We start from the raw sequence: 26,335 nt of genomic DNA on the forward strand, positions 1-26,335 counted from the left end.
AGAACAGACAAGACACTGTTGCAGCAAGACTGTGGCCTTGCTATTGATGAACACTGACCTGAGGATTGTTGCTACAGATCACCCTAACACCTGTCTGACTGCAAAAGTGAAATTCTAAAATGAATCTCTGGCACTTCTTAGTTTTATTACAGAATAATAACCTATTGAGAAAAAAATATACTTGAAATTAATTAATAACCTAAGTTACCTGTATTATTGTCATCCTCATGAAAAAGAATTACAGCCCATTTACTGAAAACCTCATTCTACTCTAAGTCTTCACTTGGAGATTAATATACTAATTGAGCAACTTCTCACCATGAGACAAAAAACCTACTTACACACTGAGTGTAAGTACTCCTACTACCTCCTGTTCATTTTGCGGATTTCTCTTACCTCAGTAGATATATTTTCCTGATCTAAACGGATAATTTGAACTGGCTGGCTTAAATCTCAGAATTTTGTTTTCCCTCCTTCCAGAGAGTTCACCTTCACTTGAAAGGTATCAGATATCACAAAGAGGAAAAAAATTAACTCTACAGGAGCTACTTTTCCTACTGTTTTTATTTTTAAAGTTCAGATACAATTGCAATGTATAGTTGCCATTTAGGATGAAAAGTATTGAAGAAAATATCTAACAGCAGCTTATCTTTTGTCCATTTAGAAACTAAATCTGTTGTGCATACATTCTGTAGTTGAGTTTCCTCCATCTCTTCACACCACTAGATTTAAAGATTTTTCTCCTTAAGTCTGGGGGGTTTTATTATATTATTCTGACTCCACCTGATGTTAGAAGACAAATAACACAAGCATTGTGCTGCTCAGCATCGTTATCATATGCTGTATATTGTCGCCTCAGAAAATGGGACCTTTATAGCTTGATAGTACATCTGATTACTGTGTGCTTAACTAGCGCTGCTACAAACACATTGTTGCACAGATTCAGGAGTTTCACTGACACCTTGAAACCAAACCTAGAAAAAGACAAAGGGAAAACCAACCAGTGAAACACTGTACTGGTATTTTTTCAAAAGCCTAAGAATCACAGAACAACAGATCATCACAGGTTGGAAGGGACCTCAATAAGTCATGTGGTTCAACCTTTCATGGAAAAGGAAGCCTAGATGATATTATCTAACACCCTGTCCAACTGCATCTTGAAAGCCTCCCGTGATGGGGACTCCACCATGTCCCTGGGGAGGTTGTTGCAGTGACTGATGGCTCTCACTGTAAAATTTTTCTTATACAGATGCAAAACTTCTCCCACTACAGTTTGTACTCATTGCCCCCTGTATTCTCATGTGGCTCCTTGTGGAAAGAGAGCCTCTGTCCTCTTTGAGGCTGCTGCCTTTTAATTACCAGAATACTGTGATGAGCCCCCCCTGATCCTTCTCCAGGGACACTCCTTCAGTATTCCCTTACAAGGCAGGTTCTCCAGCCCTTTGGACCCTCTCCGCTTTGTCTGTGTCTTTCTTGAATTGTAGGAAACAAAACTGAACACATTACTCCAAGTTGCAGCCTGACTGGCACTGAGTGGGATAATCACACCTCCATCTCTGCTAGTAATGACCCTGCAGATGCAGCCCTGGATCTGATTTGCCCCTGTTGCTCCAGCAGCACTCTGCTGACTCAAGTTCAGCTTGTTGTCCACCAGGACTTCCAAGTCTCCTTCAGCGAGGCTACTCCCCAGCCACACAAATCCAAGCCAGTACTGTGCTCTTTGGTTACACCATCCCAGATGCAACTCTGCACTTGTCTTTCTTAAACTTCATATTCTTCTTACTTGCTCACTGTTCCAGTTTATCCAAATCTCTCTAAGATGGCTTTGTCTTCTAAAGTGGCCACCTCACCACCCAGTTTAGCGTCATCGGCAAACTTCGTAAGGGTACTTTCAATCCCATCATCCAGATCATTTATGAAGACGTTGAACAATGCGAGGCTGCCAGCCCAAGTAACAAATGCTGACCACCAAGAGCTCTTTAGATATATTTTAAAATAGTATATTTGATATCTCACCGAAATTAACCCTAATTCAACTCCATATTAGCAAACTTTACGCAGAGAATTCCTTTTGCCTTTTTGGTGTTATCATACAGACTATAGAAATATTCTCATCACAGTTCCTTCTAACAAAATCCAGAGTAGGAAACTGCAATTTCACAGTACTGAAGAAAAAAATAAATCCTACCTATTATACAGTTTTGAGTACTTCAACTGAACTTGCAGGATTTCTTATTTTAAAGGAAAATGTACATATTTTCATATTTTTCATTGCATTCATGTGCGTTCATGTATATATAATATATATAAAGGCACCATGCATGTACTTAACATAAATACTATTTTTTTTAGCCAGCTAATTTATTTAATGGTCTCAAGTGCTTAATGAAGCTTTTCACAGAAAGGCTTTCCTGGAAGCATGTGAAGCACACTGTCAGAAGTAAAAGGCAAGCAACAGTCACACATGAATTTGTTAAGGAATAAAGCCACTACCTATTCAACATGTAAGACTAACAGGAATTATTTCAGAGAACTAATGAACTTTATTTATTACAACACTCAAACTGTTTAGGTCACTGGAACATTTTAGAGGTCTCTCCCACTTTCCTCCAGAGATTACAGTACTGGGAAATATGGCACACAAGAAGAGCTACCTGTAACACTATCAAGCATTATCAGCTGAGCACTGGACACTGTAGTTTCTAAGTTTAACTGCCATTTTAAATGCATATGTCTTCATTTTAACAGTTTTGTATACATGCATAAAAGAGCTCAGTCAGGCAGTACTGGTCTTTTTCCAAAAAAGCATCTAATTTCATGAAGCTCTTCTTAATTTGTCTCCAATTTTCCCCCTGGAAAACACAATAAATCCCTACCACAGAGACTACACAAGTCAGAGACCAGTGAACCTTCTGAACTTTAAAGTTTCCATGCTACTCAAAAACTTAAGCATTGTAAAAAATTACTGATTATATTGAAGCAAAATAATTTCTAGGCTGATGTAGTAATACACAGAGAAACTAATTTTCTTTACTTAAAAAGAGTATCTTGCAGTCATGAGTCTATGTTCAGATAAACTTGCTTCCCCTATTTATCTGTGGTAACATCTGTAACTAAAGAAAATAAAACTCAAATTCAAAATAGTTAAGAATCTGAAAGCAACAGCATGTATTAAAACAGCACCAGTTTAACACTGCATCTTCATATGTATGTTATAAACAAACTCACACCTTCCTTTTGACTTAGCTTAAAATACTTCTTGTGGAGTATTTTTGGTCATGATACTTACCACATGTGTGCTAAAAGCTTGATGCCTATTTTTCAAATACACCGACGGTACTACCGGGGCAACCTCCCTACCTCTTAAAAAGAGTACTAACAGCACCTTGAACCCACAAATCAGGGCAGGGGGAGAGAGAAGAAGGGGGAAGTACTTCCTTATTTTAGATGCAGGAAACAGAAATTCAAAATAGCCTCACAAAAAGCCTGACGAAATCAGGAAGCCCTGACTTAAGTCACCACAGGCCAAAGAAACAATTCCAATCCCAAAATCATCCTCTAATTATAATCCTCCTAATTTCTTTGCCTGTTTTCCAAACCTCATATTTGTATTTATAGCTTGCAGACAGACAAGACTTCCTTCTACACAGAGTGGTTTTTGGGCTTCTTGTACCCTATAACCACCTTGTAAGTGAAATCTGTTGTGTGTACTGCAGTTAAGAATATTCAAAAGTACAGAAGGTCAGTATCATAGTCTGGTACTGCACTAATCCTCCCTATTTGTTGATATTTCATTTACTAAGTAAGGAGGGCAAAAGAGGATAACATAGCGCATGAACTTTGATTTCAAATGCTCTGTCTTTTCAGGTGAGATTTGATTGGTACTCAAACAAGAGAAGCTATTTAGATGGAATAAGTAGCTTTCCACAATCTCAAAGTCAAATGGATAAACAGTGGGTTTTAAAACTGTTCAGAATGAAGACCTACAGGAGAAAGTCTAATCTTAAGCATGAGCTTTAGCTCAAAGTTGCAAGTTACTAGTTAAAAATAGAAGACTGTGTCTTTTTGCATTGTCATAAAAAAGATTATGTCAATTCCAACTCCCCCAAGAAAATATTTTGTGAAAACATCTCATTACTTCTGACAGCAAATCTTCAAAAATTCACAGCCATATTGCCTTTTTCCTCCCTTCCCCCTCCCCAACTTCTGCAAACCCATCACTTCATATGATGGGGGTTTTTTTAATTAAACGTAAGGACCTGAATGATCATAGAATACCAGGTTGGAAGGACCTCAAGCTCATCTACACAAATGGCTCAGCACCCTGTCCAAGTTCACCTTCAAGTGTCCAGTGTTGGGGAATCCACTACTTCCCTGAAGAGATTATTCCCATGGCTGATTGTTCTCACTGTGAAACGTTTTTCTCTTGTGTCCAATCAGAATCTCCCCAGGAGTAACTTGTGCCCACTACCCCTCATCTTTTCCATGTGCCTCCTTCCAGAACAGGAGTTGCCACCTTTGTAGCCCCCTTTTAAATACTGAAATATGGTGATAAGCTCTCCTGAGCCACCTTTTCTCCAGGCTGAACAAACCCAGTTCTCCCAGCTTTTCCTCATACAGCAGGCTTCTCAGTCCCTTGATCATCTCTGTGGCTCTTTCTCTGGACCCTCTCCAGCCCATCCACATTTCTATTGTATAGCAAGGACCAAAACTGAACAAAGTATTCCAGGTGTGGCCTGATAAGGACTGAGTAGAGTAGGATAATGATTTCCTTATCTCTGCTGGTGATGCCCTTTTTGGCAATTCCTCACACAGAAGTAAGCTTACCATTTCATCAACTTGTTTGTTTCTGTTATTTCCTCCCACAAAATGTAATGCAGCACCACTGGAAATTCACTGACATTGACACACACAAGAAAGATAGAAAGTGAAAGATGTCCTGCTTTGGTACTGTTCAACCACCTCTCACAACACACCCTGATATGAAGGAAAATCTTCAGCTGCCTATTCTGGTTGAATCTTAAACTGAAAAATTAAGTTTCTATTGCTAAGGGATCAAACTCTTAGGAAGAAAAGCTTCCCAACCTGCAAATTCATGGGTTTAATCAATCTTTTCTTTTATTCCTGACCATGCCTATGAGTTCAAACTACAATGAAAAAGGGTGCATTAAAAAAACCCTTATTTCTTTCCCCTAGAATTTGTGGTTCTCAAACATTTCTTTCCCATGAGCTTAAGTTCATGGGAACTATCAAGTTGAACTATTCTTATATGAAGGTGAAGTTGATCTGACTGCCTTCTTTGCCAGGATCTCAGAGGAGGTTGCCATGACCAAAAGAAAAGCTAAGGTCAAGAACAATGCAGCCATCCCAACTCTTCCCTGATGCTAGCCAAAATCAATTTTACAGGAAACAGAAAGTTACAGAGAAGTAATTCACAGTTGCAGCCCAAGAAGTGAAGCAGCTCCAGCAGCACCAGCATCGTAATATTCCAATTTTTCCTCTACATGGTATCTTTGATTACATTTCAAGTCCGAATTACTGATGAAAATAGCGTAATACATGCGTCTCATTAAGTAGGACAAAAGCTTTGTTATGGGAGACTGGCAGCATTTTAGGACAGAAAAGAAACAACAGGAGAAAACTTCAAAAACTCCTCTGACCTTATGCTCATCAAGAATTAAAAGCAAGGGAGACTTTTAGTCCTTTCCTTACTCCAATCCAACCTGCTAAGTGGAATTGGTGAACAGCTCTGAGCATACAAGTTACTTGATACAAGACCTTCTTTGTGTTACAACTCTGTTCTTTAGATAAATAACCCAGAATTCTCCTCAATATGGTCTTCCTAACAAGAGCCTTCACAGTTTGTTTCAGAACCACAGTGTGGCTAGTTCTGAAGATTTCTTCAACCAACTGATCTTAAAAGCGAAAAGCATCTCCAAACACTTTACAATCACGCTATGTTTGGAAACTGTATGCACAACACAGTTTGTGAAGTATGAAAAAGGCTGAAAATAGCCACAAGCATTTCAGTAACAGAACACAAAAGCTTTTCTAACAAGCATGCTAGTCTCCATAGAGAGGGTCTAGTTTTTCAATGACACCTCCAATTCCAAATTCAGTGTAAAAAAATCAAACCCACAACCAAAACCCAAACCAACACAACAATCACATCAATAGTTCCGCTATCACTCCATAGGCCTTAATGGACATGTTATTTCTGTCACCATCTTTGCTAGTGCTGGCAGCAGTAACGCCTGTTGCAAAAGCCATCACAATTGTTGACAATACCAGCAGAGCAGAAACTTAAAGTCCTAAAAAGTCTACCATTTGGCTGGCACCATTTTTGGCCCTGTACAAAAGATATATAGCACATAATAGCAGGATTGAATGATCCCAAGACCGCCCCAAACTGTGTAATTGGTATGTTGGCAATTAATTGCCAATGATCTTAGTAGTAACTTGAGTTTAAGGAGGAAGACAGCAGCTCACAGAAGATGTATTTGATCAATATACAAACTACTTGGTAGACTGAAGTGGCAGAAGAACCTTTCCCCTTTGCAAAAGCAAAGTAAGTTCGCTCATCTTAATACTAGCAGGATTTGTGCGCCTATAAGCCACTTTCCAAGAAGCGATTGGTATAATAGCACATCAATAAAATAAGATTTCACAACAAAGAAAAGCTCATGAGGAAATTCTATGATTCCATCTCTGACAGCAGTGCATAATATTAAGCCAAAGTTGTGAGGTATCAATATTATCTCTATTTTCAGTTACAGCTTCATGTCTTGCCTGGTACTGTTCTGTGCAACCTGGTGCCTTGCATGGGGCAAGTATAACCAGCAGAAACTCACTGTCCTACCTTCATTCTTACTCCTTGATCCTTCCTCCTGAAAAATCTTCCCCACCCACTCCTATTCTATCATCTTCTGGCTGGAGAGGCTTCCTCCCCTCCTAAGTACCTAACACAGTTACTCCACAGCAGTAGTAGAAGGTGCTTCTAGATCTCAGTGGTAGAATTAACATACTGGAATTTGTTATCCATACTCCAGGAAGATGGTGCTTGTTGTGCTGACACCTTGCACTTCAGCTTTTACCACAAGCCGTCTCTCCTCCTTCACCTCTCTCCCAGGGACAGGTTCTGGCCTTATCAGCAGCAAGAAGTCTTCAAAATTCCCATGCCAATAAGCAAGTCCTACCCAGCCTCTCTGACTACCTATCAGGAAGAGAATGACGTACACATACAGAAAACACTATGATACTGAGGTTCAGAATCATGAAAACCTGAAATTGTATTCCTGGAGTGTGAGCTGGACATCAGAGCAAGGCATTAACTCTTTTTTCCCTCCAACAGAAAAATTCTACATCTAATCTGTTTCAACTGCATTCACAAATTAGATGTAATTTATGTACCCATTCACAGCAACTGTTTCCTCAGATACAAACCCTTCTGCCTAAAATCTCCAAACCTGTAAACACCTCCATGAGGAAAGTTCCTCTGCTCTTCTGCAGCAAATGCCTTTCACAAAATTACTTAGGCAACAAAGAGGTTTACTGACCAAGTTAAGAAGGCCAAAATACTTGGAGAACTCTAAAAATAAATGGAAAATTACTTTTTTGTTTAGTTTCAGTGAACTTGTTCTCCATTATGAATCATCAACCTGAGACTGTACTGCTGAGAAATGGAAAATTACAGGTTGCCCAGAGGGGTTCTGGAGTTTACACCTTTAAGATACTCAAAAGTCATCATGGGCAACCTCCTCCAGGTGGCCCTGTCAGAGCAGAAGGGTTAAACAAGAGAACCTCTGGCAATCCCTTCCAGCCTCAATCATTCTGTGAAATAATAACCACTTGTACTCAATGAAATACTACTTTCATTGTCACGTGGTATTAAATATTAAAAAGGCAGACTTCCAAATCAAATTTTAAAGTAACTGATTTCAGGAGAAGAAACAAATTTTTGAGTTTTCTTTAGAAGCTTCTAACCAAAACATGGACATATAATAAAGAACCTGGTTTTACCTCAAGATCTCCATTTTCCTGTAATACTAAGTGCAGCATCATCTAACAGTGTCCAGCATGAGAGGAATGTCCTGACCATCCTCCTTTCAAATTTTCCCAATTGAAATAGCCATTAAAGCTATAATACAAGTCCTGTTCACCATTTTCTGAAAAATTACATAGTTACTCAATATTTGCATAACTATTAGAATTTAAGGATTTCTCAGTTTTGGTTTGTTTTTTTTTTTAAGTAAGTATTATGAAGATCTCTAGGAAAAAACTAGTAAACATTCCACCTGTGTTTCCAGATTAATTATAATTCTGTAGCTCAGTCACTCATGAGCTAGAAACATATTTAGGTAGTTCCAATCTACAGTCCAAAACATAGCCCAAGTTTGTGCAGTGTTTCTTACAGAGGCCTCCAACCATCAGGTCTTTGCATCATCTCAGACCACACAACCGAAAAAAACCAAGAAAGCTTTCATGTATTTCTCAACTCTAAAAAAGAAACAGAAAAATTAATCTATGTAAGAAATTAAAAAGGAAAAACCTGAAATAAAGAAACCATCAGTTGGATTTAAATTGGGACCTATTAATAAAGAGACCTTACATACTGTCCCCATGACAGTTTGTAGTGTATAAATATTGACAGGGAGTGGCAATCTTTCAGTTAAAGCCAATCCTTTACAAGATTTTGAGTATCAGAACAGACTTTGACCTGTGCTTCAGTTAGAAGCTGGTACTGATCCTCTGCTGGTTCTACCCTAGGAACATGGGCAGCTCACCAGACCCAGCAACTGCTGCTTGGCTAGACAGTCTCTAGACTGCTATAACTAAATATGCACCACAGCACGTTATACTCTGCTGGTGCTGAGCAGACCACCGAGAGATCTCTAGTCTTCTAATTTAAGATTACACTACAGGATATTCAATCATCCCAGCAGAGCAAAACACTATGGACAAGAAGAGCTACAAACCACCTTTTTTCCTTCATAAATACTGGGTTTCAGCTCTTGTTCAACCACTGTGTTGGGTGTTCATTTCATCAGACTGAGAAAGATAAAAGACCGTATTATTTGCATTTGTTTTAAGAGAGATATAACTGAGTGCTGTCTACATGGTGCTTATCGGTTTACCAATATTGTCTCATCATCCTTCTGCCTTTATTGCTGCTCAAATGACTGGACAAATTAAGGCAAAGACAGAACAGTTTTCAACCATTCTCTAATTTTGTTTTTGGAGAAGGAAGTTCAGTTTTTCAGTATGGCCATTTGAAACTGCAGTTTCTTGATGACAAAAAAGTTTTGATAACTAGCATCAAGCAACATTCACACAAAAAAAAAACACCAGAAGTTTTTAACTACATGTTTTGGGACCTCTAATATTCAAGATAAACATCCTATAACAGGACAAACACATCTGTATTCCTTGGTAAGAGGCGTGAAAACACTTTTTTTTTAGTGTTGTACTAAAATATGTCCTAGGGAATTCTGCTAACAGCAACTGTAAAGCTACCAGTATTGTCTGATCACAGTGCTTCTGAATATTTAGTAAGTTCTCAGTGAGTGGCTCCTGAAGCTACCACTGTCCTCAAAGTCAAAAGATTTACAGACCAACAGGTTGATTTTCAATTTGTCCAACAAAAAAATTCCAGGTGTTTCCCTCTTCCTTCCCACCACTAACAAAAAACTAGCACACTGCAGTTGCCAGGGAAAAGGACATTGTTTACAAATATTTTTACTTATTAAGAGCACTTAAGGTCTACTACAGGGCTTTGGCTGGGTTTTTTTATTCCTCTTGTTGAAATGTGTCTTAACATCAACTAAAACCTACTATCATTCTTGATTAAAACTTCCTATAGGAAAAATAATCCCATTCTTACAGCCTCTAGTTTTACAAGGAAATTGGTTAACTGTTATTCCTGTATAATATCTATACTATACAGTGTGAACCAAACACTAACATTTTGACAGTCCCACCAGCTCTACTGTTCACTTTGTTAAGGCTTACACAATATTAAAATATTCTTCTAAGAGGTGCAATCTGAAATGAGAATCCACCAAGTTACTGCATTTCCAAAGCCAACTTACTTGCATTTTACCTTTAACACCAAGCTATATATTTCATCATTAATTTCACATCAACCTATATATTTCATATTTCTTGGTGATAAGCAGGTAATATCAACCTGCAATTATATTTCTGCATCTAAAGCTTGGATATGGTAACTTGAAGACATGGAATTATATTTCTAGGTCAGCCAGAAGTCTAACTGCAGAATAAGAATGGTTAGGGATTGGACTACTAGGACTGGAAGAGACCTTAAGGATCATTTAGTTCCAACATCCCTGCCACAGGCAGGGACATCTTTCACTACACCAGGTTGCTCAAAGCCCAGTCCAACCTGGCCTTCAGCACTGCCAGGGATGGGGCAGACACAACCTCTTCAGACATCCTCTTCCAGTGTTTCACTACCCTCATAGTAAAAATCGTCCTCCTTATGTCCCATCTAAAAATTGTTCTCTTTCAGCTTAGAACCAATGCCCTTTGTCCTGTCACTACAAGTGCTGGTAAAATGTCCCTCTCCATCAGGACAGAGACATATTCAGACATTCTCTTCAAATATCCCCAAACCCTTCTTCATGGAGCTGCTTTTAATCCATCTAACATTCAGTCTGTACTGATGCTGGTGACCGCCCCAACCCAAGCTCAGGATCTTGCAGTTCGATCTAAAGAATGGTAGGAACTTGTCCAAGGAGATTCAGTCAGTGACGACTTACCTTTCCCCTTAATTTGAACTATTTCCAAAAAAACAACTTGCGGCATTCTAAAGCTGTCAATCCATAAAAGCTCAAGCTCTGATTTTTTTTGTACATGAGCTTCATTGGGAAATGAGCAAGCTTCTCAGATACCAAGTTTCTCTAGCATTTTTCACTCGAGCTCTAAAAGCACAATTAACGCTGTTTCAGTGAAGCTGATTTTCTACAGTTATTTTGATGAAGTACCTTTACTTCAGGAGTTCATGAGTTATATTCTTTACTTATTTTTTTTATTTTCCAAATCCCTAACCACCAGGTCTTCAGAAGTACTTTCTAACATGTTAAGCAGGAGGGGAAAAAGGTCTAGTGACAACACAGATCTAGAACTCCAAACCCCAGAGATGAAGAAATAATTTTGATTTTTCCTGTGCAAGCCAGATGAACATAAATGAATTCATCTAGCTTAACAGACCTACAAAATAGACCTAGGAAAAACAGGTGAATCATGCTCTGTACCTGTGTATTTTTGGTTCAACAAAAATAGAAAACACTTGAGACCAGATAAAACAAGTTTGTCATATACAGTGTTTACTGCTGTCAGTTAATTTGTAGCCAAAGTGCTGAACAAGTGAAACATTTGACATCTTTGAAGATTAAGACTATCAAAAGTCTGAAGCTTTAAAAATCAACTACTTGAGTACTTGAATGCCTGAGTTGCCCAAGTGCCTACATAAAACATGAAAAGACTGTGTCAGTTACCAGAGCAGAGAGTGCACCAAAAAAACATTTTCATGAAAATTTACTAGTTTTTTTTTTTTTTAATCAAAAACATAGGCAGCTTCAGAGCAACATGTGCCCCTTCCAGTCACACATTACACCCCTCCCTCTCCATTCTCCAGAAACTGGAAGCCTGTAAACCCCAAGGGTGTAGTAAGAAACACAGAGGAATAAGAAATCCGATTTTATTCCAAAACTGTTGCAGCAGCATGCTCACTGAACACTAATTTCCACTGCTTAATATCATTAAGGAGACACTAAGCTCAAGTTATAGCTAGTTACCTATACTACCTTTGTCTTTACTTAGCATGCCTATAACATTCACCAGTCTCTGATCATTGCACACCCTAGAGTGTGACTACCTAATGCAGCCTTCCCAGTGCTATTCGATCTTTTGAGGACTGTATGACTCCTAGAACCTGACAGTTTGAGAAAAAGCACATATTAAGCTGTGGCACATGGTTTACGCAGAACAGAGGCTTTTGCCTCCTCACATCTCACCAAAAAAAGACAGCCTAGCTATTATTTCCCAACCTACTACTAAATCAAGTGCATGGAAGCCCCAAAGAAACAAACAAATTTAGTTACAGGGGTTGCAACTTAGTCTGTTTTCTTACTCTACTCTTATTACAATTATGTAAGAGAAAACAAGAAAAATAAACACATCTCCCCCTGCACTCCAGTTTTATGAATTTCCTTCCTGCAGTATGTAAACTGAAGTCATATAGTCCTCAGTGTCTTTTCCGTCTGCTCTGTTGTCAGCACTCTTCTCCCACACCTTCCTGAAACGGTAACACGCCTTCCTTTGTATCAGCCCGCCTCTCCCACCCCCCCCCCCCCATCTTCCTTGCATGTTCAGACTACTTCACATACAAATTTAGAATCTTTCTAGCATACAGACCTAGCTTCTGACATGTACAAAAACCAACATGGTTACAAAACTGATTTAAAAGTTAGCGCATGCTTGCCTTCCAGTCTACAGGGGCTACAAACTGATGGGGAATGAGAGGAAGAATTGAAGCAAAATGAAGTAAAGCTAACAAGGATAAAATCATCCTAAGAGAAGCCAGGGGCATTACTGAGACTTTTCTTTGCACAGCCAAAAAAGAACGTTTCTTGAACCTGAAAGAACTCCAGCATTTTAAACCTACATGCATAGAGTATCAGATGCTGTGTGCAATAAAAGTGTCTATGCATCAGTTATTCATACACTACCACTCAGATATCAGATACGCAGTTAGCTATCACCTTTGCTTAGGAAAAGTGAAATGAATTATAAATAACATCTACTCACAACTTTAAGAAGACAAAAAAAGGGTTTTTTAGGTTTAAAAGGTCTTACAAAAAAGTATTTTCAAGTGTACCAGGCCTAGAGCCTGACAAGTTTCCCTTTTTAACCTGGGGCTGCAAGAAAGGGAACGGGTGTTCATCTTAGAAAATATTTAAAATGCAGATCAATTACACCTACACCTAGGCATTTCTCCCTTAAGAGCATATTCACATAGATTACAATGTATTTGATATATAAATAGTACCCTGGGCCAAGAATGATGCTTGAAGCGTGAATCATCACACTACGAACTTGTAGGAAACATTTAAATTCCTTAAAAAGTGTTAGGATAGCTAACTTCTATAGAAAAGTACTCAAGAACCAACTCAGAATGAGAGTGAGGAAACAAAAAAGTCAGGATAGCTGAAAAATTGACATAGTGGCCTAACACATACAAAGTTCACCTACCAGGTGATTTCTTCAGAAGTACTTTCTTTTTTAATTGGTATTAGTTTAAAAGAATAATTTCACTTTAAAAGTACATTCTAAAGATCTGAGATGCAAACACACATTCTGAAGCTTCACACAAGTGTGACAAGAAGAATACCAACAAGCTCATTCCCAAACTGACTAGTTTAGCTCCAAATCACAATTAAGCTAACTGAAAGGGGCATATCCTTAAACTGATTACTATCACTGTGTGAAGGTCCCTATAGCATGCTCAGCATTATAGCACATAATAGCAAACTGAATCCTGGTTAACATAAAACTCTGAACTGGACCTAAACTCTTGACACCAATCAATAGAAACTGTGTGTAAAAATGTCAGATTTGACAATCAAAACTGGCAAAGTGTATCCAAAGTACCAGATGTCTTCTCACTAGCTGTGGTTCTGAGATGACAGATATGAAAACTGGATGAAAAGCAGCAAGTTAATTGGAAGATGCAATGCTATTTGTCTTTGTAGCAGCAACATCCACAAGGCTCCGCTTTTATCCGCTTTTTAGCCAGGGATGTAGGTTTGACCTGTCAACACTTCAGAAGGTCATAAATCAGTAATAAGCTAAAGAGAGTGCATATCATGAACTTGTACAGATTTTCCTTCGATTCTTTTCACCTCTCAACTGCCTTATGCTCAAGCGAGCTTTCTAAGAGCCATGCAGCAGAAGATGAAGAATGACTATTAAGCGCCATCTCTACCCCCACACCTCCCTTCCCCACCAAACTCAAATGTCAGAGTTCATACTAGGAACAAACCCAATTTACTTGCTCTCTTCTCTGACAGCAGAAAGCCAGAGAAAAAATACACTGAGGAAATTTTATCACTTGCTACAAATTAAAGAAATTCTCCACTTCAGCATAAAAGCACAAATTACAATTTACTACTACTTCGGGGCATCCTCAGGCATATCTAAGTATCCAGCTACATCCCAAACAAATTGGCTGGATTTAACATACACTTTGTTGAGGTACTTTTTGTAATCAGAACTAAAATATCATCCACTTTTGTCAAGAAACTACCAAATAACATTGGGATTATGTCAGGCAGGAAGTGTTATGGTTTGCCTTCTTCTGATGCAATTATAACACAGACATCACTGGAGAGACCCATTCAACCATCAGGTATGATCAAGTAGGGAAACAATGCGTAAGCAGCCCTCTACCCCAGGCCTAGCACACCAACTAGTTTAAAATGCATTCAAACCCCTGCCATAACTACTTCCCCACCTGTTATTAACCTTATTAATCTGAGGCATATTAATCGTAGAGCGGCATTTTACACGTCATTGATTTAACATTTGCAAACATCTAGGCTAAACAGGCTGAAGTCAGTGCTGCAGTGCTTAACCACAACATAAGAGGACCTCACTCTCCAAAAGAAAAGATGTTGAAGAGGGAATTGGTATTATCAAAGCTATTTACAGTCTCCTGCTTACATGCAGGACTGGCACTCACAAATTACGTGTCCAACGCCCTTTATGACAGTAGGTGAAGAAAAAAAAAAAGAAAGATACATGAAGCGAGAGAAATGACAAGTCTGTGGCATGACCGGGCGGGCGCCTCCTTGGCAAGAGAGCCGCTCTCCCAGCACAGACATTCACGCACCCTCAGCTCAACGCTGAGTAAACACCACACCAGTGCGGAGTTAAGCAGGGTTGTGACTCAGCCAGGAGTACGAGATTCGGTCCCACAGGGTAAGAAATTCGGGGACACGGGACCGGGGGCCCATCGGCGTTCCCTACTCACCAGCAAACAGTCCACGTTCACTTCGGATTTGGGGTCCTTTAAAGTCACGTCGATTTTTTCAAACCGAGACTCAAAGCTTTCTCCCGTCGACATGTTTCCAGAGATAAAAAGTTTCTCTTATTCCAGAGCAAAGTAAGGTTGAAAATAGTGAAGAAAATAAAAAATAAAAAACAGGAACAAGCGAGCACAAAAGAGAAACCACACAGCCTACACCAGGCAGAGGAGCGCTTCCTGCAAAATCCCTTCAATCACAGAAGTCTCTGAGGCTTGTCCCCCACGCTGCCCCGCCAAGGGGGCAGAGAAATGAAGGACAGTCCGCGGCAGGGGGGGAAAAGGCTGCTTCTTCCCCCTCCTCCACGCACGCACTTTCCTGGGCTGCTCACAACTCCGCAGCAGCAGGTTTCCTTTCCCTCCCTCCTCTACTCGGGCCCCAATGTCTCGGCAACCTCATTTTCCCAGCCGGGGAAGCAGCCTTGAGAGCCAGCGTAGCGGTTCCTCCTCCCGGCCGTGTAGGAGCGGCGGCGGGTCAGTGCCAGGTTCCGAAACACAGCTTTCTTTGCAGAAAACCAGATGAAAAAGCAACAATAACAGAAAACAAAAAGAACGGAAAAAATATATAAAACCGCAAAAACCTGCAACAAAATGAGAGTGGGAAAATAGGAAAATCCTCTTGGCGACGTGTCTCAGCACCGTGGGGTCGGTCCTTCCATGGGCACAGAGATCCCAGGGTGGGGCGGGGGACAGGCTGCCCCTCGCCTCGGCTGTGCCCTGCTTGCTGCGGGAGGGCGGGCGGGCAACGCAGGGCTGCCAGCTGGGCTCACAGGCCGCCCCGGCCCCGCTGCGAGCGCACGCCGCGGGCAGGGGGAGAGTCGCTTCAACAGCGGAGCGACGGCAACAGCATCGTTCTTCCCCTCTCCTTCTCCTCCTCCTCGCTGCGCGGCCGCCGGCGGCTCCTCACTGCTTCTGCCAAAGCCGGCTGCGCTGTCCCCAGCTCCACTCCTCCGCTTCAGGTACGGAGCTGCAAGCCAGACCACTTCAAGACCGACCCGAGGTTGCAACGCGAGAGGGAGGAGGAAAGGAGGTGGCTTAAGGGGAGGGGAGCGCGTAAGGTCCGGCCGCGACGATTGCGAGGAAACCTGCTGTGAGGAAAGATACCAACATGTCCGCCTTCCTGTTTGAACCGTCGGGGGGGGGCGGATGGGATCGGCGGCGCGGTGCGCATGCGCCGGGGGAACGGCTCCTGGGCGGGTGGGGCGGGGTGAAGAGAAGGGGGGGGAGCAGAAGGTATGCGCGCGAGGAGGGGGAGCACGGCCGCTGCTCCGCTCCCACCCGTCTTTCCCGCCCGCATTCACCCGCTTCAACGGTCGGAGGGTGCGAGCGCGCTCCACTCCCGCCAGACCCGGGAAGGGAAAAGGGCGGGGCGGCGGGAGCGAGCGTGGAGAGGATGAGGGGGTGCGCGCTCGTCAACGGCCGCGGCCCCGGCCCCGGCGGCGGGGCGGGTTTGACAGCCCCAGCCGGGAGCGCGGCGGGGCGCCCCCCTCGTGCCCGTTGTGCGTGTGCTCGATGCACCCGATGGTGCCGGCGGGAGGAGGTGTGCGCGGCGGTGCCTTCCCGCAGGCAGAGCGGCCACTGCGCCCCCCAGGGACGATGTTGCCCGCCGAACGCCTGCCCTGGCTCCCTGAAAGCACCTCAGAGCTGCCCGCGCCTTCCTCTGAGGGAAACGGCGCAGGGCTCTGCTCGCCGCAAGGAGGGGGCAGGTGCCTGTGGGGTGACCCAGCTCGGGGAATGTCTGTGGAGCATCCCTGGGGATCTTCTAAATCCGTTGGACAGTGAGCAGCCGGCTGTGGGTAGCTTTGCTTGAGCATGGAGGGCTAGAGAAGTTGACCTCCAGAGAGGCCGGCTTCCCAACAGCACAAGGTCGGAGCAGCCTAGTTGATGACCTAGTAAGAGCCATGTGCAAGGTAACACACCTAACTTTCAAAGGTTAGATGCGGCGTTAAACGTGTAACCTGTACAGCATATCTTTGCATACCGGTGTTTCCAGTTTAAAGTTACTCTGGGACTGCAGCAGGGATGTTTCTTCCAGTAAGGGAACTCCACTGAAGTAATGATTTCAAATCATATCGGGCAGAGGACACTGCACTGATTCACTTCATTGACTTCCACTGCAGTTCCAGAAATGGCAATGGCGTTTTTACAAAGATGACCAAAAATTATATACAGAATATCGAGTCATTAATCTATGTTTGCTGAACAGCTGCCAATAGCAGACCTGAATCACTAGCATTTTGAGTTATTTTCAATGTCAGGGTTAAGAACCAAATGCTCTATAGCCAAGTGCTGCTCGATCCTGGATAGTCACTCCTTGCGATCTTGTTTTAGTCAGAGAGAAAAAAAGAAATTGCATTCTGCATTCTGCTTTGTCTTGTCCATGGCTGCCTGCGTCTTTTTGTTTTTGTTTTTGTTTTCTAATAAGAAGTATGTACAGTTAAAGCAAAAATACATGCTACAACAACATTACACTCATGTTTACTTTCACTCATTTTGTGCTGGCTGTTACCACAGCCCTTTGATTTGGAGGGTTTGGTCGCTCTTGGAAATGCAGATGTTCCATTTCAGCAACCACAGTCCAAAGAGAACATCTCATATACTCCTCAAAAGTTACAGGGTGTAGGCTTGGGATCGTTTCATGTGTGATGCAGAAAGTAATTCCTAAAATACAAAGAAAACGCTTCTTATAAAGAAAATGCTTCTTACGCTCCTCGCATTAAGCAAGATAAAAATCATCATTACAGATACAGAGACTGGGTTCAGACGTTAAAACACAGGCAGGGATGAAGCCAGGCCTCCATGGGATGATTTGAAACACCTAGCTGCGAAGAATGCAAAATTCATGAAGCCTGTAATAGAGTAAGGAGGAAGAAGCCCAAATCCACAGCTCAGGGCAGGGTCAGCCTGTAGTGACACAAGTCCTGAGCCATGCTCCAGGTGTTGCTTATGTGTTTTATCCAGTATCTATGGGGAAGCGTGTAGGTACTCAGGGAAATGCAAAGCTTTCTTCCATCCTTTCCAGGTCTCCCTGCAACTAAGGTGCACGGGTCTTACTCTCACTTGCCTTTCACATCTTTGCATTACTCTGGGTTTTTTTATAGTGGCCCAGGTTCAACACAGTAAGTAGAGAGAAGCACCATCCATTAGCTTGGCAACTGAGAGAATTCACAGAGATACAAGAGCTGGGCGTCGGACAGACTCAGGTTCACGTGTTTATTTTCTAGTGAAGGATCTTGCCCCTAGGCTGGTACACCAGAATGCCTCTTTCACTGTTTGTGTGGGAGGTACTTTCCCCCGCTATCTAAGAAACTGAGCACTGCTTAAAAAATGTGAAAGAGAGGCTTTGGCTACAAACAGCAAAAAGGGAAATCAATTCTAATTTTAAAAGCAGGTATGTGTTAAGTGTCTGGTGTGATAAGCCATCACATTGTAACTTGAGAGTGTAATGTAATAGTTGCTAATCCAGTGAATGCTCATTCACGTGCTTGGATCTTGAAGCCCATTCTCATAGAATCATAGAATGGTTTGGGTTGGAAGGGACTTAAAAGGTCATCTCGTTCCAACCCCCTGCCATGGACAGGGGCATCTTCCACTGGATCAGGTTGCTCAAAGCCCCTTCCAACCAATGAACACTTCCACGAATGGGCAGCCACAACTTCTCTGGGTACCTGTTTCAGTGCCTCACCACCCTCACAATAAAGAATATTTTCCTAATATCTGATCTCCCCTCTGACAGTTTAAAGCCATTCCCCCTTGTCCTGTCACTACATGCCCTTGTAAAAGGTCCCTCTCCAGATTTCCTGTAGGCCCTTTTTAGTTACTGGAAGCCGTTCTCAGGTCTCCTGTGAGCCTTCTCCAGGCTGAACAGCCCCAGCTCTCTCAGCCTGTCTTCATAGGATACATGCTCCGGCCCTCTGATCCTCTCCATAGCCATCCTCTGGACTTGCTCAAAGCAGGTCCATGTTCTTCTTATGTTGGGAGCCCCAGAGTGAACTTAATAAAAAAGGAATCATAATCCTCCTATCCATGTTGTCTTCCCTATTTTATAAGATATCTAAATGCTGTTGCTTTTAGTGTGAAATAAGTTTTAGTGTGAAATAAGACAAATTGACACTGACCTAAAAGCTGATTGTTTGGTAGGCATTGCGATTTCCTATTAAACACAGACATTCGGTAAACTGTAGAATTATTCCATTGGCTTCCCCAAAAAATACTATACAATGCCTTATAAAAAGTACATGAAATGTGTTTATAAACACATAAATAGTGTTTATCATGTAAATTGCATTCAGGTACATTAGAGTAACAAGACTGAATTCTGAGAGGTTTCAGTAGTGCCCATTTCAGGAAGCAAGCAAACAGCAAGAGCAGAAGAGCAATGGAATACTCAGAAAGTGTTAGCTCAGCCCTCTCTGAGCAACCACGGTTACTCCCATCCTCTCATGAAAAACCTAAGAAAAAAGGAAGTGGAAGAGCTTGCAATAAAGTGAAAGGCCATCTAGGGTTTTTAGGTCATGGAGTGTGCATTTTTAAAAGGTGTACACCATCAGAATGGGAGAAAAGGGTAGGAAACGTGTGTTTCTGAAGCAACTACTGACTTCAGAAGAGTTACACAAGGCAGAAATGAGACTATATCCTGTTCACCATATTAGGCCAAGTTAGTAATACATTCACATTCAACTTCCTATTTAGTCAACATGAAACCTACAGCAGTTAAATCACACTACATTGAGCCTGCCTTTCGTCCACCAACCTCTCTCCTTGTTTGCCATACAAAGCTGGCTCAGGTTTGCTGCAGCTCTAGTTCTTCGGACAGTTAATAGCACAAACCAGTATTGCTCAAAGCTCTGAGATGAAGACTAGTCAACAAATCCAGTCATTGGGCAAAACATTGCTAAAGTTCATCTGTGGAACAGAAAGGCCTTTTGCAGGAGTTTTGTACTTCAGCAAGGAATGATGGCTGCTCATGCAGACATATCTGAACTGTATACAGAAGTCACGCCAGTATTGATCTCAAATCTGAAAAATAAAGTCTGTGTTAGGTGGTGAATGCTGGCAGCTATAAGCAACTAATTTAAAGCTTCAATTACAGTGTCAAATGCAATGCAGCCCCTACACCTCTCCTGGGGACTCAGATAAGCACTCAAAAAACTCCTCAAGAAGTTACAGACTGTAAGCTCAAGGCGCGAGGTGCAAGGTGCTTTGGTTAGCGAACACATTAAAATGCTTTACTGATAGGAAAGAGAAAGCAAAGAAATGTGATAGATATTATATCATTTAGTGTACTGAGAAAAGGCATCTCGGTTCTTGCAGGATGAGGCAAAAGAACTAGAACAGGAATGGATTGGATTGGAAGGTAATAGATAGAATAGAAAAGAACAGAATATAAATCACCTAGGCAATAAAAGTTGCTAACAAGAGAAGACAAATTTGGATATAATAGGTCAAAAGATAATTTTGCATGGACAGACTCAACAAAAGTAGTATCTTTCAAACATCTACAGATGCTGAAACAGTGCAACTTATGCACATACATTTATAAATATGAATGTTTTCCTGTAGCTTTCATAAAGATACGAGTCTCCAGTCCTACGACCTTGCATATTCCAGTGCATCCCAGCTTTCCAACAAAGGGCAGTTGCTGCTGTTTCCTCTTTACAGCACAGTGCATTTTCAGGTCATAATCCTCAGATGAAACCACTCCCACTGCCTGGGAGCAGTGAGTGATGTATAAGAAATGGGGCACCTAAGTCTTTGTTGCGTTTTCTTGAACAAGCTAGAAATAAGGGGTGGAAGATGTTGGAATAAGTCACCTTTTGGAACTTTTGTAATGATCTGGTTTGATGGAGGGGCTCGTATGTGAACACAAACTCTTTCAAGGGAGGAAGTAAACTGGATGGGATTGTCTGCGCCAGTGCAAATACAGATGCGTTTGCTGCCAGCAGACAAGGGCATAGTTGTATAAACAGTGCAGTGTAGACACTCCCAAAGTAACTTCTGCTCTCTCTGGAAGGGAGGGGAGCTGTGAACCCAGAGATAGATAGCAATCCACAGGATAAATATCTGGTCACCATATGGCTCAGGCCAATATCAACCACTAATACATATGCAGTGCAGGCTCACGTTCTTTTATGCTTTAAAAGTGCAGAAAAAAGGCCTGTGACCAATGTATGGCAAAAGCTTACAAAGTGATTTGAAATCAAATCAAAACAAAATTCCACTGGAATGCTGAAAGCTTCATACCTCAGTAAGGACAATTTCCGTGGCAAATGCTGTTTTCCCACTGAAGCCACTTCTTGGGTACAGAAAATGTTAAGATGCCAGAAATTCTTCTTTCACCCTGGGAAAAAGCTTTTTATTTTCACTATCCAAGAGCTTAAAAATGGCCCACGTAATTCTTACTTGAAATCTTCAGAAACCCAAACAAACTCAAGCCTTAAGTCAAAGAAAAGCCATGGAAAAATATAGCCTGCAAAAAAGAAGGTTTCAGAAACTTATATTAAAGCAAGAGCTAAAAAAATAATCTGATGGTATCGTCTATCAGGATATAAAGCATATATTATTTGTGTCTTTTACTTCCATTATAAGTCGAATGATTACCATCATTATAGGCCTCTTCGCACATTAAGCTATCATGAATCTGGCTTTCTGCTCTGCTATTAATTTTTTAGCTATGAATCACCTACATCAAGAATTTTTCTTAGTTTTCCAGTTCTTAACCCTAAGTGGTCTCTCTCAGAACAAATTTCTCTCACCCCACCTTACTTCTACTTCCCCCATATACACATATTATGTTTCCTGTGGTTGGATTAGTTTTGCAGTTCTTGCTCAGATAACTGCTCTTCTGACGACAAAAGTCAAAAGTAAACTGGGCTGAGTTTAAAAGTAGCCTAGCTTTGGTTCTCCTGGGTTTGGTTTTATGTATGTTGCCCTAAATATCTACACTGCCTACAGATGTTTTGCTCTGCTGAAGACTATATCAAATCCATAAAAAAACATGGTTTTATCTTGGCCCTGGGAAATATTTAGCATTTTCAGCCCTTAACAGAGAATTAACTTCTAAGTGACACATTTTGTAACTTTGCTGGAATAAATAGAGTGGGCTTCATACAATCCTTCCCTGGGCAGATTGGCAGAAGTTGCAGTTCTTGACACTCACAGCATAAAGTTTTGCAACATGAGTTGCAGACAATTTCTTTTATATAATGAATCTTCATGGGGTTCTATATGGCTTGCATCTTTGATTTAAGGCACTCAAATGGCACTAAACATGCAGTTTTTAAAAACCTATGTGTTTCATATGACTCTCTTCCAGATATTAAAAAAATATATATTTAAAAAGTTTCATCACTGACAAAGAATTCAAGTTCATTGGAACCACAGGAACTATAAATGAGTCAACTTTGTCATTTTTGGTGGCTTTAATAACTAAGTCACAGAAGTTGAGCTACTGATTTTGTTCACACTCAGGATATTTGGGTTAGGGTTTAGAGCAAGGTGTCCCTGCCCATGGCAGGGGGGTTGGAACTTGATGATCTTAAGGTCCTTTCCAACCCTAACTATTCTATGATTCTATGATTCTATTTTCAAATTGCCGTACTAACCTCATGTCACTAGGCAATCGACTAATAGTTATTTTGCACCAACACTATCACTGTTGTTATGTTTGTAGGACTCTACTACTTTTAGAGCACACCTGTAAGCTTTGAGAGAGTCTGGTCTTAAAAGGACGGATAGGATTTAGAATTAATTTTTATTATAATTCTGATTTCATTCTACCATAGCAACCCAAAATCCACAAATGGAAGTTTTGTAGGTATGATCATAGACAGAAAACTACATGTATGAAAGTGTGAGCAAGTTCTTTCAGGTCTAGAATCAAACGGTTAATCTCTCCCTCCCCTCCTTGGAGATAAAAGACACCAAACTTCCTACTTCCTGTTGCAAAATGCCATGCAAGTCTCCTGGGTAATTCAACTCTTAATACTTGGAAGGTGGCAATTTTATATCAGTCTTACCCCATTATTGTGCTTCTTTATTATGATTATTATTCAGCATTATTATTCTTGTTATCATTGTTATTATTATTGTTGTTGTTTTTATTTTTACTTCAAGTCAGAGGAAATGCCTTAAACTAGGGTGAAACAGAGAAGGGGGCACTTAGACTCCTAATTTGATGAGAGCAAAAGTAACCTGACAAACGGACAAACTAAAGTCCAGGGATGGGCCTTTTGCTGATATCCATTTTAAAAGTGTGTCAGACCCTATGTGCTACCTTCTCAACAGTGAGTTTTCAGGCAGAGGGGGGAAAAGGAGCTAACTCTGCGGACTGCTTCCACAGAGGCAAATATAGCCCCTTCTCCATGAGCGGAGAATTCCAGGATCATCCTGAGCTGCCTCTGAGCAACCACTGGCACCTGGCACAGGTTAGGAGAGCTTCCTGCATAACTGATGGTGCAACAAACTCTCCAGCACTGTGCAGGGTCTCAGCCCTGCAAACCCAGCACAGCCTGCATATAATGCAAAATCCACAGCAAACTCTGTCAGGGGTATTACTAGATGTGGAGATGAATTGTGTACAACTGTGCATTTAATATGTGGGGTGGATGAGTGTGTGGATAAAAGGTATTGCTATGAGCTTGGACATACAGAGGAAGCAAGCAGATAGAAAAAGAATTGCTTAGAAACACTCTAAAGTATTTGTAGAGCTTAGTTTTGTGTTTCTTACATTTCATCTGTAGTCTTTCTGGGGTGACTGCATCAGAGAGAGCCTTCTTATTAAAGGGAAGAAATGCGTTCAAAATCCTTTGTCCAGGATTGTGCTGTGATCTCATGAGAATTCATGTTTGCTCTTTTCTTCACAGTAGATTTGTAATGACACTCCTGACACATCAAAGTGCGCCTTAAGAATAGATGAGGCTGCTCTGTGAAGCACTGGGTTAAAAAAGTACAAGGTGATTGACTCATTCGTGGTCCATGGCTGTACAAACACTTCTAAATTGCTTCCGGCCAATGTTCTAGCACCTTTACCATAGAAACAAGAGGTAGCATGGCAAGCCAAGCTGTCCTTCAAGAGTCTCATCAAATGAAAACATAGCTGTGAAAATGTGTACACAAAAGCAGTGTTTGTAAAGGGTTATATTGTTGCACTTCTGCAGTCTCTTGCTCCTGTTTGTGTACCAAGCTTTGGTGAAACTATGGAATAAGTCAGAACTAGAGTAAGTACTTTTAAGCAAATTACTGACACTGTAAGTGCTATATCCAAATTATTATGGAGTTTGGATTTGTTGTAATGAATATTGTTCCTGCTCATGGAAGGGGGGTTGAAACCAGAAGTTCTTTAGGATCCCTTCCAACACAAAACATTCTATGCTTCTAAAAGGTCTTTTCTTTACCTAATTTTATGTAGTTCCCAGCACTTCTTTGTGGTGGTCGTGACATCATTTTACAGTCCTATGAAGGCAGCAGCCTGCATTGTAAAATGCCCATGGCAATGTCCACACCACACTGACAGACATGTAATTCAGCGGGCTGAAGTTGCAGTGGTTGCATCCTCTTAACCCAAACCTGAGTTGCCTGCTAGCTCCAGGTCAGAAGACCAGAAGCTTGTCCTTTTGCCTGTAAATGTGCAGAAAAGGGGCATACAACTCCACACCTCCAGACTTACCCAAGCTAGTTCCTAGCCAGCTAGCTGAGGTAGCCACAGTGGCAAAATCAGCCTCCACTAACCAGCATATTACCTGCCCAGGCTCCAAAGGCCATGTTGCCGCAGCTCCATGAAGCTGTTCTTCAACCAGCTGGATTACACCATCACATCTGCTGAGCGCTGTGCAGACATGGTCTGAATTGCTGTGGGCATTTTACAGCACAGGCAGCACAATGCTGCTACCTTTGTTGTATGTGAGGAAAATGATGGCATGGCCACCACAAAGGAGTGCTGGGAACTACTTCAAATTGGATAATCAGAATACTCTTTTCACTGAAACAAACCCAGGTTCTGTAATAGTTTGGATATAGCACTTGTAGTTTCAGTAATTTGAATATGGGAGTTGCAAATAGAAATCCATCCAATTATAAAAAATCACGCAATTATAAAAGGCAGCGGTCACTGATGCTATCTGCACTGCTGGTAAATACATCAAGAATGTCTTGTGGCCAGTATTTCTACTATTTGATGACCACATGATTATTTTTGGTTAGCTGTTACTATTTCCTTCTTGACTCATTCCTAAAAAGGCACTGGAACATCACAGTCTTATCACTCAGACAGCTGGAACTGCAACTGTCTTTAAATCAGTTTTGCAAACCCACACCCGGAGCATCCCCCCACCAGAAGGGTGTGCGCTCTGTATCTTGTCAGCTTGAAGTCCCCCCTTCTTGTCTGACATGAACCATGCGATCCTGCCTTTCATTTGGGCTTGTTGGGACTGGACTTAGTCTGAGGGGGAGCCATCTGCAATGCATTGGAAATAATGCCACACCACTGGAAGACAAGGGAAGAAATGTTGGCCTTGTGTGGTGGGGGAGATGATCAGTGATTAGTCTGAGCACATACTTTGTTACTGTCTTTTTTCATGTCCTGATCAGACTATTGCAAAACTGCATACGCAGACTCCCCAAAATGAGTCATGTCTGTCAGCGTGGATGTCTGCAAGATGTCTTTGCACAAAGGTGCTGAGCTGTGTGGGAAGCTTGGGGGAAAGGACCACCCTGGCATGGCACAACAGCTTATTTACTAGAGAGCATCTTGGTGGAAAACAGATAGGGGGTAGTGAGTCTGACCCAGCTGTTGGTTAGCTTCCAGGTAAAACGTAGTGGGTTCACTGTGACCCCCAAAGCCCTGCATGCCAGCTTGGCAGCCACGGGGCTGCCCGCCTGTGAAATACATCTCCCCTTGCATCTGCAGGGAGGTGAAGCTGTGCTCTGGAAGGGTAATCACCCAGAGGGGCTCAGGGCACTGGAATGTGATACTCACCACACCTCTGGGACCCCAACCTTTCCTCGCTTGTGGCATATTCCGATGTGTCTGGTTTTAGACCCACTGTCTGTGAGACTTCTCCTGTACACTGAATCCTACACTGGGAGAAGGAGTTGCATTACTCATACATAGTTTCAAAACTGGGGGCAAGCTGAATGGTTTCTTGCTTCCATAGATGTATGACTTCATCCTCTCTATCTTCCAACTTCATGCACTAGGACAGCTAGATTTATAAGATGATGCTCTTTTCTTCA

General features: G+C 41.7%; 1 protein-coding gene and 1 long non-coding RNA gene across 4 annotated transcripts in view; one reads left to right on the forward strand and one right to left on the reverse strand.

Moving 5' to 3' along the window:
• Positions 1-16,245, reverse strand: part of ROCK1 (Rho associated coiled-coil containing protein kinase 1) — an 81,287-nt gene extending 65,042 nt beyond the window's left edge. Inside the window, exons 1-2 of one of the 3 annotated variants that reach the window (XM_061360457.1) lie at positions 15,053-16,244; positions 650-783 (exon numbers count right to left, since the gene is read on the reverse strand). Coding sequence is in view for 1 of the 3 variants with exons in the window: in XM_061360456.1 (XP_061216440.1) it covers positions 15,053-15,145 (93 nt within the window). In the remaining 2 variants the exon portion in view is untranslated. Of the gene's footprint in view, positions 1-649; positions 784-15,052 lie in introns of all 3 variants that reach the window. The other 2 variants (XR_009726539.1, XM_061360456.1) reach the window with 2 other exon arrangements.
• Positions 16,246-16,693: 448 nt separating this feature from the next.
• LOC133216113 (uncharacterized) lies at positions 16,694-24,297 on the forward strand. The gene is made up of 3 exons (XR_009726558.1): positions 16,694-17,013; positions 20,666-20,822; positions 23,971-24,297. It is a non-coding gene; the product is annotated as an uncharacterized LOC133216113 (long non-coding RNA).
• Positions 24,298-26,335: the final 2,038 nt, after the last annotated feature.

This window comes from Neopsephotus bourkii, unplaced genomic scaffold (assembly GCF_033783945.1).
Source record: "Neopsephotus bourkii isolate Nb327-2 ecotype Australia unplaced genomic scaffold, CSIRO-AGI_Nbou_v1 NB_1027, whole genome shotgun sequence".
In the NCBI taxonomy this organism is placed as follows: domain Eukaryota; kingdom Metazoa; phylum Chordata; class Aves; order Psittaciformes; family Psittacidae; genus Neopsephotus; species Neopsephotus bourkii.